Raw genomic sequence first — 12,535 nt, 5'->3', positions numbered from 1 at the left:
ACTGGTAGTTGGTGCCATAGAAGAGGAGCCTGATAGCGGAAATATCTCCCAATTTACTCTTGGAGACTCTAGGGACCACAAGTAAACCTCCATCCAGAGAGCGAAGTGACCTCCTCAGACAGTAAAGAACTATGAGCTCTCTGAGACATGATGGAGCTTGGCCATAATTCTATTCTGAATTTTATTGGGAGCCAATGAAGAGAAGCTAGGACAAGAGAAATGTGATCTGTTTAATTCCTGTTAATATTAGTGCAGCAGCGTTGAGAATCAACTGAAGGCTTCCAGATAATAGTACCTTAGTGCCGTATATATTGGGTGAAGAGGATTGGTCCAAGTAAAGAACCCTGTGGAACCCCATGATGAGTCATTGTTAACATGAATGAGGCTTTGTAATAGAATATTATGATCAATGGTGTAAAAAGCAGCACTAAGATCTAACAGGACAAGTACAAAGTGAAAACAAAAGATCTGACACCAAGCAAAGTGATAAAATGAAAATATATGGAAGCTTGTTTGTCATGTGCATCCAGGAGGACCTTGTTTTTTTGTTTTTTTTTTTAGCAAAAACTGTATTGTATTGCTACTCTTAATGTAATTTTGCCATAATGTAATGTTTAATAAAATCCATGAAGAGGGTCGTCACACAATGCCCCTCCTCTGAGATTTAACAAGAGCATATCACAGCCTGCGGTGAGCCATTGCTTCATTATTAAGACTTCCAATTATACCTCACCTGAGTTGTATGGACGACCCAAACTTTTTGCCCATGAGAAATCATACGGACAGATCTAAGACTATCCATACACAGACAAGCACACACACACACACACACACACACACACGGCTGACGAAAAAAGACACAGAGAGAGAGCAGGGTCTGGGGCTAAGTAAGCGGTGCACCAGGTTATGCGTCATTTACCACAGCTCAATAACAACCTCTCTCTCTGCCCGAAACACCTGGTCACACAAAATGACACTCGCTGTCTTCTAAGAACACACACGCACAGACCATATCTCCTTTCACCTGTGGTGGCCTTAACCAGACACGTTACATCCCCACCCTGCTATTTGCTTGTGACAGATGTATTTATGTAATGGTTTTGATAGGTATTGATTCTCACAGCAGAGCCAGTTAAAAAACATAGAAAAATGAGATTTCAAAATCAACATGGCTGGGGTTGGTGTGGTGGTGGTGGTGGTGTGTGTGTGTGTGTGTGTGGGGGGGGGTGAGGTGCGTGTTTAGTGGAGATGATGCCTAACAAGACAGCAGGAGACATCGGAGGGAAAAAGTGAAGGGGAAAAAAGAGAGTGCATCCAGAGCTGGGAGGTCAGCTGTGACACTGAACCTTGAGAGGAAGAAGCCCAGGTTGAATTTGCACTTCATTCACAAAAAGAGATGGGACAGATTGAAAACATGCATGAACTGTGTGTGTGTGTGTGTGTGTGTGTGTGTGTGTGTGTGACCTTGGCTTGGCCTGGTGGTAAAGTGGGGCGTCAAGAGAGTCAGTGTGTGAGCAGCCAAGCGTTCTCCTTCAGATTAGCGGGCTTTATTACTGCCACCAACCACTGGCCTGACAAATCCTCTTATTTCATTTTACCTTCCTTTACCTCCTTGCTCTTTCTCCTTTTCCTTACACTTTTATTTCCTTAAAACCTCTCTCCCCACGTCTTCCTCCCTACTCTGCAGTGGCTTTCCCTTCTACGTCCTGCACCCCGTCTGGCTCGCTCTCAGTTTAACAGCCCTATTTTCTATTTCCTTGGTGTTTTCTCGTCATTGTCGTTCCATCTTGTGTGCAGCTCCGCTCATACCTATACAGCTCTCTACCTTCCTCCACCCCACTTCTTGCTCCGCTCCTCCCTCTATCTCTCACCTCCCTCCCTCTCTATACTGTGATGAATCTGTGGACAGGGGCTAATAATTGTACTTCAGCCCAAGTGCCCATTTTTCTTTGTGTTTGAAAGCTGTGAAAGGCAGGAGCTTTTTTTTTTTTTTTACCCCCCCATCCCTCCTCTTTTCCTCTCTCCCTCCCTCTCTCGCTTTTCTTTCCATCTTCACACAATGGGTGAGCAAAATAACTCAGGGTTTACAAGGTCATGCTGTCTAGTGGTGAGGACACGCTGGGGATTTGGGGCTGGAAGGATTTCCTCAAAGGTGCCGTGTTGAGACTTCAATAAAAACAGAGAAAGTTATAGATTGCACAAGCAGATCTACTGGGGGCAATAAGTGCATTTGATAGTGAACAGGCTCACTGAATCACAGTTATCTGGATCCAAATGTTATCAATGCTGCTTCGAAAGAGTTTTTCTTTCTTTTTCTTTTTTCTTTTTTTAAATAGCAAAAGACTGAAGTGGAGAAAAGCATTACTTTGTTGGATATGCCAGCCACTCCAGGATTTTTATTGTTCAACTTTCATCATTTTCAAAAAGAAAACTACACAGATGCCATACTGCCTGTCTTACATCCAGTCTGAGCAGTGAGCTGGTTTAATATGGGACAACCTCTGTTTACCTTTAAACACATGCACACAAACTTTATTATCCTGGAAGAGCTTAAGATCAAAACCCACCAATTTTACTTTCACAAGCAAATATATATATATATATATATATTATAATTTTGCAAAAATGCATCTGGAGGGCCATTCAGCTCATTTTTCTTCTACCCCACAGGTATTAAGAACATATAATCTCAGGCTCCGTCCCCACAAAATAATAAATAAAAAGCTGTGTGCAAGCAAAGCACATGTGCAGATATTGAAAGGAAATAATATTTTCATCGACTCTACAGTGGTACTTAATGAAAATTGATCAACAGTTTTAATCACAATGTCATCTTCAAAAAGACGGAGATGGAACCAGAGCAGGGAGGAGGGAGGAGAACAGGAAGTAAGACTTTATTGCCTGCTGTAGTTAGATGGTAAATTTCCTCCTGGCAGATATTTATTGAGTTAGTTGAGTCTAGAGAGAGCTTTAACATTGATTGTGATCATTAAATATATCCGCTTGAAATGGCAACATGGCATTCCCTCAGTCAATGGAGCCAATAGGAGCAGAACAAAGGCATAATCAAATCAATCCTCTCATAATTATTCTTTGAGAGGTGAAATTAATCACGAGAAGAAATAAAAACAATAATGGAAAATGAAATGGTCAGTCGTAAACAATTACTGCCCAAATTGAAATAAACTTGCTGAAGGGAGAAAATCAACTGTAAATCCAAATAATTAAAACAGCACGCTAATGTTTCTTGGTTATTTGGTTTACACTGGCCTTCAGTTATCATATTGTCTTGTTCTGTTATTATAAGAGAGCGATAAAGAGACAGTGACACGATAAGAGGCACCATGAGAAAGTGAGTGTGAGCGTTCTGTTCTAGACCGTGGGGTCAGAGGATCAAGGTCCTCCTCCTGTGAGAGCCGTGCTTCACTCTCCTCCCTGCTCGCTGAGAGGAAGTGTAGCTCATTGATTAGCTATCAGATTTTTCCGATAAAGCCTGATCGATAGGACTTTGTATGAAAGCCAGGCAGGACCCTCCCTCCTCACTCAGGCACACACATCCATAGATCTGCCACTGCAGCGTCCAGCCATACAGACTTTCTCCTGGAAAGTCTCCTTTGTGTCTTCAACCCAACTCTCAGATTAAAGGCTTCCACAAAGCTCAGTCTGGTTTCTGTTGCTCTCCTTTTAGAAGTTGTCATCAATGAGCATCAATTAGCTGAGTTAAAAACTTTATTTTTGCAGAATGCGGCCTTCATCATTAGCCTTACTATCCTAATAAGAGCAGCTGAAATTATTCATCTTATTTTATTCCCCAATGGAGACTTCCCCCTTTCACCGGGGATAGAGAGAAGGCAACAAAGGGAAGTCCATCCATCCACTATCTGACGGCGGGCACCATATGTCACAGGTCACACCAACATATAGAGAAATACAGAGGCAAATACAAATCCTTCATCTTGCGTGGTACCTTTGCCACTGGTTTGTATGTGTGTGGGAAGTGCCTAAATTAGAGGCAAATCCTGAAACAATTGACAGGTGGAAACTAAATAGGCAGCATACTGAAGAGACACTAATCTGTTTACAGTCGAACCAGGAGACACGTGAACGCTCTATCACTGATTAACAAGCAGACAAAAAACACATATCATTCAGACTGTTTTTATTCTGGGATGTTGATCCAGTTTTCTAAAAATGCTTGTCTTGTTTTCACACTTGAAACCTCAGTGTACGTGTGAGACAGCAACTGCAGTCAGTGTGTATATGTTTGTGCGTCCATCTCTGTTCCACGCATGTCCTGTGCTGTGAAAGGACAGCGATAAGACACCTGTGCTCCGGGTACAGTACAGATTATAACAGGGCATGACACCAGTATCAGTTTCTGTGCAGGCCACAGCTGTGTAAAGGCACAGCCTGTGTTTGACTGAATGTCTGTGTGTATCTGCACAGGAGGGCCAGGAAAAAAATGTGAAAAAAAAAAAAAGAGACGTGGATGATGCGAAAGACTGTGTAATTGTAGTGTTGTGTGTGTTTAGTGATGTGGGTTCATGTGTGAGATTGCAGGTCATCACATTTATCTGGTTAGTTGGACACAAAAACTGGAAGCTGTCTACGGAGCCAGAACGCTTACGGCCAAAGAAAAAGTTAAAATGAAACTGTTCTATTAAATATAACGTCAAACACACTGGCTGCGTAACTCTGTTCTAATACACTGAGTGTGTATAGTAAGTGTTTCCATATAAATATCTCCCCCTAATGGCCTACATACGACTTTTCACTGTCTGTGTTTCAAGAAATTCTACACATTTTATTTCAAAAGAGATTTTTATTCAATGCTCTCTTTCTCTCTTTTGTTTTTTCAGATATCATGACACTGGAATGCTGATGTTTCAAGAGCAACCTACGGCACCCTGACCGCCATAAAGCACAATGTCTCAACAGCATCCCAACAGCTGCTTCAGGGCAACCAATCCACAGCAAACCCAAAGTCAGAGTTCAATATTAAAACATTGATGGAAAAAAAAAAAACAACAACGACAACAACAAGAGACTGAACTCACATATTTTCCTCATCAAACCACAAGGGAAGAAACACAAAATTAAAGACCACATCTCTGAAAATAGAATTATCCACCATCTGTGTTTGGTATTCAAGTGGATATTAATTATCTAAATCATCTAAAATCGAATTACCTCTAAATTAAGATTTACCAGAGTATAGATTATTAATACTTAGGTTAAATCAAATAAACACAAAAAACATGATGTCCTCACCCCTTTTAGCACATGCCCAGAAATCAGGATGTTGTAAATATTGTACAGTAAACAAATAGCGCCATTGATAAGAACACTATTGCAGAATAATGTATATAGCCATAAAAGTCATACCACCACACACACACACACACACACAAACACACATATATATATCTATATATATATATAGATATATATCCATATATGTCACATGCCCATTACTCTTTATTTCTTCTGTGCCCAAAAAAGATTTAGCACAATGATTAATCAACGCTCGCTGTATTTCAATAGGAAACATCAACACCTATGTAGAGCTAGACAAGGAGATACTGAATATATAATTGGAAAGATGCAATATTTGCCATATAGCGCACTATTGCTGGAATCAGACTCATATGCCATGGAGTATATGCTTATTAGGAAACCCTGTATTGTTATTATTACAGGTAAATAGCTTTTTGTTTTGAACATTGTTCTTTTCAATAGACTGTAAAGAGATACAGAAGATGTGAGAGTTTCAAAAAAGCTACTGTACTGAGACAAAAATAGAAAAAGAAGAAACTTCAAGAGATCCCTGAATTTGTTCCAAATCTTCTCCTGTCCCCCGGGCACCACTACAAACTACCGCAGCCGAGCTGAACACAACTGAAACTTTGATTTATATCATATCAATTGAGTGTACAGGAAACTCATTCATGTGCTGTATACGTAATGTGTTTTACCCCCATAGTGATGTGACACACCCAGGAGGACTTTTGTGATTTGGCAGCTCTTGTACAGCGCAGTCAGAATACAGTTACCTTTTCTTTAGTTTATACTTATTTGGACATCACTATGACCCATCGGTCTTCCTTTTTGATTCCTGGTTCGGCTAGTCCCCCCCCCTTCTTCTCCTCCTCCGTCCATCAGAGGGCCTGTATCCCTGTTGACCTCTCTGCAACCAGGCGTTCACTCAGCTCCCACAGACTGGCAGCGCTGCTCTGGTCCTGGGCCTGGATGGACGGCAGGCAGCGGAAACAGTTGTTGAAGTACATGCCTCCTAATCCCTCCAGCTCTGGGGCTACAGCACAGTACACTGTGGTGGCTGCCCCTTGTTGCTGCAGACAGAGAAACACACAGGAGACGAAAGTTTAGAGGAATCACAAGACTGAGACAACAAGATGGCGTCAGCCTGTGGGAGGAGACCAGTTCTGGAAAACTCATCTACTGACACAGACATGAGAACGTGTCCTGTCTGCAAGAATGGAGAGAGGAAGAACAGCACCACATCACAATGCCCTCTGTGAGACACACACATACACACACAGACAAAAAGACAGCAGGACAGAGTGTGTCCACAGGAAAAAAAAAAAAAAAAAGACTCCACACGCTGTCTCTCCCCTATTGTCCCTTTGAAGAATATGATGACTGGGTCATATTACCATGGGAACAGCATAACCCCTTACTGTACATATATTTATATACATATATTTATTTATTTATTTATTTCTCTACCTGTTGTGTACAGGACCTCTGGCTATATGGGACCATGCGAATGCTACAGATGTATAAACTGATGATAGAAAAAAAATTAGAACATGGACAAGAAAATCACACCAGCTTCTGTTTGGATGGGAATCAACAGGGAAACCACAACTACTACGTAAAATGAGAAAGAGCAGGTTTTAATTCCATGGTTATGAATATGTATATATTCACAGGATGTGTGTATGGGCTCAGCGAGGCTTTCAAAGTTATGAATGAGTATCGGAAATTCTGTACAATTCTGTATCTATGTGTTTAAATCGGAGGTTGGTCGGTTATACATAAGGGAAATGTTCACATATATAAACACATACACACATACACCACAAGGCTTTCCCTCACACTCTCTCTCAACCAAGGCAAGCTTCCATCTGAAGATCATTCAAGTCGCAACACTAAAAATCAGTTTCATGTTGTCAAAAGCCGAGACACGCTGTGAAAAAGTAACAGTATTTGGGCGCAACCTGCTAAGTTCTCAGATAGACCCTGCCCCATCAGTCGGTAATTAGTAGGGATATTCTTGGAGCAGAGAAATTTCTGTGACATTTGAAAATGAAAGCTGAAACTGCAGCAGAATAAACACGTCAGAGAGAATTAAACACATAACCAAACTGCTCAAAGAGGGAGCTTTCATGTTGCAGCTCCAGCTAAAAGCTGCTGTGACAGCTTCCCTGCAAACTCCAAGGCTGGAGACGACTTCTGTACGGCCACATGAAATGGCTTGTGTCTTTATCTCCCAATGAGAGGAAACGAGAGTCAGAGGGGGCAAAGAGAGAGTGAGAGGGAACACTGATGTGACGACTGAGGACTCGTGTTTAGCACAGAGCACTGGCTCACACTGAGACAACCCCATATATGCAGCAGTCAAATATGGGCAAGACACACACTTGCATAATGGCAGCACATTACATGCCAACTGTTTGAACAGCTTCCTACAGCAGCTGTGAGACCAATACACATGAAGTGGAAATATCTATCAAGGTCTAAAGTATTTAGAATTTCTCATGGAAGTACAGAAATATGCACAGAAATGCAAATTCGATGGAACAAAAAAAAAAAAAAAAACACACACAAGTCAGATTCCAAGAAAAAAATTTTTCTCATCAGTGCACACATACACACACACGCAACCCCCTCTAAGCTCTAAGTAAACTTCCGCCAGGAGGAGCCCTGGTGTGTAACGTCGCAGCAGCAGATTGAGTGTGTTTGAAGTGCAGTGTGATGAGAGAGCTGGTAAACAGCAGATGAAAAGGCAGCATCTCTCTGTGTGCCGCTGTCTGTCTCACCTGCCAGTGAGGCGATAACTTCATCCACATCACATGTCACCATATCAAAGACAGACAAATGCCAAGCAGTGTCTCCGAGTTGCAGGTTCACACACGCTCAGTTTAACTCATCTCCCTCGCTTAGGGCATCTGATTTAGTTTGTCTGAAAGCTAAATGCCTTTTAAACTCCACTGAAGATTTCAGTGCTGCAGGCACTGATTCGCTGACGCCCCCCTTGAACTTGGCTGACTTTGAGAGCAGTTAGTTTGTGTCCAGCTACCAAACCACTGGTTCTGCTGTATGTTGAAATATTGATAGAAAAAACTTTCATGTTCATAAAGATTTGTGTGGCTGAATTTATAATTGAGGCTTCAGTATTTTTTCCAAAAGTACTTCATAATTTTTGAAGATTTTTCCTCAAAAAGAAAGACTGTAGTGCCGCTCCTTCGCAAGCTGCTGCAGTCCAGTTAATGGTGAGAAGACACAGGACGAGCATGGACTCTCCAGTCATGTGCTGCCTTATTGGTGTTTAGCTCATCCCCCTCACCACTTGACCTTGCAACCTCTGTAGAAGATAAGGCTGATGAGATTAGGCATTAACATGCTCAGCCACCCACCGCAGCCATGTATCATCGTGTGTGTGTGTGTGTGTGTGTGTGTGCGCGTGTGCATGTGTGTGTGTTTGCAGATACGACACAAGGGGTGTGTGAGGTAGTGGTAAAAAAGAACAAGATGGGTTGCGCAACAACCTTGATACACTTACATTACACAAGTACATGCAACCCCATAGTCACATGTGCATGCGCCTGCACCAAAGCTTGAACAGATAAACACTTGTGACAATCTACATGAAAGGTAATGTTGCCGCACTAGCGTGCATCATACACAAACCTGGTGTAACAGTCATTTCTAACCCATATCAAGCTGTACATTATGCCTGTAAGTTTAGCTGTTTACAAACTAATGGATTTTGCTGTGTGTCTTCCTATCTTTTGCAACTAAATGTGAATCATTACCTTCTGTACAAAAAAATATCAATAGTGTTAAAGAGTCGTTCTATTACCAGGAGCTGTAGACTTTGAACCAAACTTAGGTTGCAAAAATGATCATTCATTTATGAGACAAAGACTAATAATGGGAATATGCAGCAGTTTGCCATGTTGAAGGCATTGCAAAGATGTTCTAGTTGTCACTAAAACCCATTTACATTATATCATTGTGATAAAATTTAGGTGCGTGTTCCTGCCTTTTGCTGTGCAAATGGCCAGTTTGGAAACTCCCTCACCCAGCTGAGATATTTTATTCCAACTCCTCGAAGAAATTTTAGTTCAACACGTACAGCTTTTTTTCAGTATGTTCTAGGCTAACAAATAAAACTTAAATCCTCCTAGAATTTGTGCCACATCATTCGTGAGCACGGTCAGCCTTCAGAGACCTGAAAGATTCAGATGAAGAGATGAGATTTATTTTGAATGACTCAAGACTTCACTTGGACATTCCCCAAAAGAACAACAGCTCAGCCCCCCAACCGCTTTGGGGGAGGGGAGAATGTGGGCGCAAAACAGGTTCACCAGATCAACCCTAAATCTATAGTTTTCCTCTATGCTAAAAATAAAGCAAAGATCACAGCAATATGATAGACCAAAGGAGCGGGACAAGTGGGAGCAGATATAACTATTGTGTATATCTGCTGTCACTGAAAATAAAAACACCCAAATACAGGGTAAATACAGACACAACACCCTGCAATAAGCAGCAAAGAGCCTGCACTTAGCCCAGGCTCCACCACTACGGCTCTGGAACTGCTCTGGGATCAGATCCAAGTCTTCCAATGTCAGTATTGACTCATTACCCAAGGACCTCATGGACCTGCAATAGAAATGTCCTTGTACCATGTTACGCAATAATCAGTTGTTGAAAACTCCTTATTGAGCGTTTTCAAAAGCAAAAAGGGGAAGCGGGGGAAATGTGATGTTGTTGAATTATCAGTAATGTTTTGCCGTGTTCTGTTCTGTGTCATCATCATCCGAGTTGTACTCTCTCCCTATGAGCTTTCTCAGACCCTATGCATGTGACCCCTCACCCCCACATTTGTAGTTATGACATTGACCTCTCCCTCTGACCTGGATGTAAATAAACCCAGTACTGTAGAGCAGTCTGTTTTTGGCCCATCCCTGTACATACAAACCTGTAAATACAAACAGCTATGCATGCTGAAAACCTAGCAATTCTTTCAGGTACTTTTATAATCCCCAAATTCTCATATGGCATGTTCTGAAAAAGAAAAAAAAAATTTAAAAAGAAAAAAAAAAAGAGAAAAGACTCAAACTTAAAAGGTTTAAAATAAATGAGTTGATAATGTTGTCAAGCAATATCCTCTCTTGGACAGTGTGTGTAGAGTCTTCCTGTTTTCTTACTCCTGTGGGTGGTTCTCTTCCTTTGCCTGTCCTTCTGTGTTTCTGCTCACCATCTGTGTCAGTTGTTGTCAGTTGGCATTTGTACAGCAGTGAGGGTTGAGGCAGAGCAGAGAGGAGAGGGGGAGCATTCACCAGCTGACCTCTGTGATGGCACTCCAATTCAGCAGCAGTGATAAATGTTGGCAAAACGGACACGGCCGTTTATGCCTGGGACACTACGTAAGAAGTTCAGTTTCTGGCACGAACCACAGATCATTACAGCACATGTCAACGCTCACCATGTGAAGGCCCACTCAATCTGCAGTGTGCCCGAGAAATATTTGTGGTCAATTCCAAAAGTGACTTTTGTGGGTCTGCTTGAAGTTTGATGACCTATCACAGACAAGCAACATCCTGAGATTTGAAATACCAACTGTGGCGCTCTATAAGGAAACATTATTTTATGCTGTTTTAGACACAAATTCTAGAAAAACGGGCCTATAAATGCAGATTTTTTTAATGACCTCTATAGCTGCTGGAGCACCTGAATTCATGGGGTACTTGCTAAAATAAGAAGCATTTTCTACAATTCAATGTAAAAAGGCTACAGCATGCATTTGGAATGTATTTCCTGGCTTGTAGCCCCAGCAAAGGGATCAGGAGTGCAGTTTTGCCTCAGCCCTCTGTCCAGCCTCGTGGACTAATTATCCTGAAAGTGGGACTCAAAGGGATTGTGATTCTGTTTCAGGAATGTTTTTTTTTCTCAACCTGTGATGTTTAAAATAGATGGAGGTGTCTGATTTTTAATCTGTGCTAAAGATATTTTACATTTAATAAATAACCATGAAATCACACACTTCTCCCTGTTTGTTTGTGCGTGTGTGTGTCTCTGCTGTAGTAACCTCTGCGAGCTGACAGCTCAGCTGAGCATGCCTAGCCCAGCTGTAGAGGGAATCCTGGGTAATGCGGTTTTCTCAGATAAACAAGCTGTCCCTCCATTCAGCTTGACCACCCAACCAAGAGGAGAGGAGATTAGCACCTCAAACACCTCAGTACACTTCAGAAAGCACCCCAACACTCACCCCACTGACTCTGTGGTGACCTCTGTCACCCTGACTGAAGTGGGCCAGAGGTCATAACCGTACAGTGCATTTCATCTTCTATAGCACAATAACATAATTTCAGTAAAACATTATGAGGGGAATAGTATATTCATTGTCAAACAGCCAGCTGACTGGAATAAATCCAAGTCTATAATCTTACTTGCTATCCTCATCATCAGTCTCCCAAGTGAGTAGTCTACTCTTGGTCATCTGTATGTACTAAACTCTATTTCATACCCTCCATTAGCCCACTAGCTGATGGCCAATACTCACCTATGGGCAATATGTTCCCCTGAGGGGCATTAAGGACAGGATGGAAGGACCAGCCTGCTCTCTCCCTGCTTCTCTATCCATTTCTTCATCATGCCCGCTCAATGGCTCGCCGTCTGTCTGCCTTGCCCCCTGCTCCTTCCTCGGCCCTTTATTTTCCATCAGCTCTCAGCAGATCCCTATTCCCCTGCAGTCCCATCCCCCCTCCAGCCCCACAATCTACAGGATGGGCATACTGTGCTGCTGTAGCTGAGGTCTCATGGGTAAACGGCCATAGTAGGTGAGTAAATGGATCTCTTTCCCTGGAGCCTCAGATCACAGATGAGCCACAGATGACACTCTTTCTTTCCATATAAGTGAGCAGACTGATGTAGTTGAAGACGAGAAGGCAGAGCAAAAAAGGAGCAGAGGGGGAAACCATGTAAGAGTGACAGGAACACAACACAAAGCACCACAGAAACCCCCCCCCCGTGTTATTTCTCTTTCTCCGTGGCCCTCCCTTTACCCCTTCTGCGCCAGATAAGATCAACCGAGTGTCAGTCATCAACGGCCTCCTGTCACACTGTGATTGTTCATCTGTTATGTGTGTCTGCAGGTGTATGCGTGCGTGTAAATGTGCAGTCCAATGCGACATCCCTGCATACATTTAATGCCCACATGTTCAAGGGAACAATAGAAGAGGAAGTGAAGTACGAGAGGAAGGAATGCAAAGGACAAGGGGGA

At 42.3% G+C, this 12,535-nt stretch overlaps 1 protein-coding gene across 1 annotated transcript in view; it reads right to left on the bottom strand.

Moving 5' to 3' along the window:
* Nucleotides 1-4,838: 4,838 nt before the first annotated feature.
* wwox (WW domain containing oxidoreductase) overlaps nt 4,839-12,535 on the bottom strand; it is a 119,558-nt gene continuing 111,861 nt past the window's right edge. Inside the window, exon 9 of the mRNA XM_029523195.1 lies at nt 4,839-6,350. Within this exon, the coding sequence (XP_029379055.1) occupies nt 6,159-6,350 (192 nt within the window). The 3' untranslated portion in view covers nt 4,839-6,158. The remainder of the gene's footprint in view (nt 6,351-12,535) is intronic.

This window comes from Echeneis naucrates, chromosome 16 (assembly GCF_900963305.1).
Source record: "Echeneis naucrates chromosome 16, fEcheNa1.1, whole genome shotgun sequence".
Taxonomy (NCBI): domain Eukaryota; kingdom Metazoa; phylum Chordata; class Actinopteri; order Carangiformes; family Echeneidae; genus Echeneis; species Echeneis naucrates.
The sequence above is the reverse complement of the archived record's forward strand: the minus strand, read 5'-3'. Positions and strand labels throughout refer to the sequence as shown.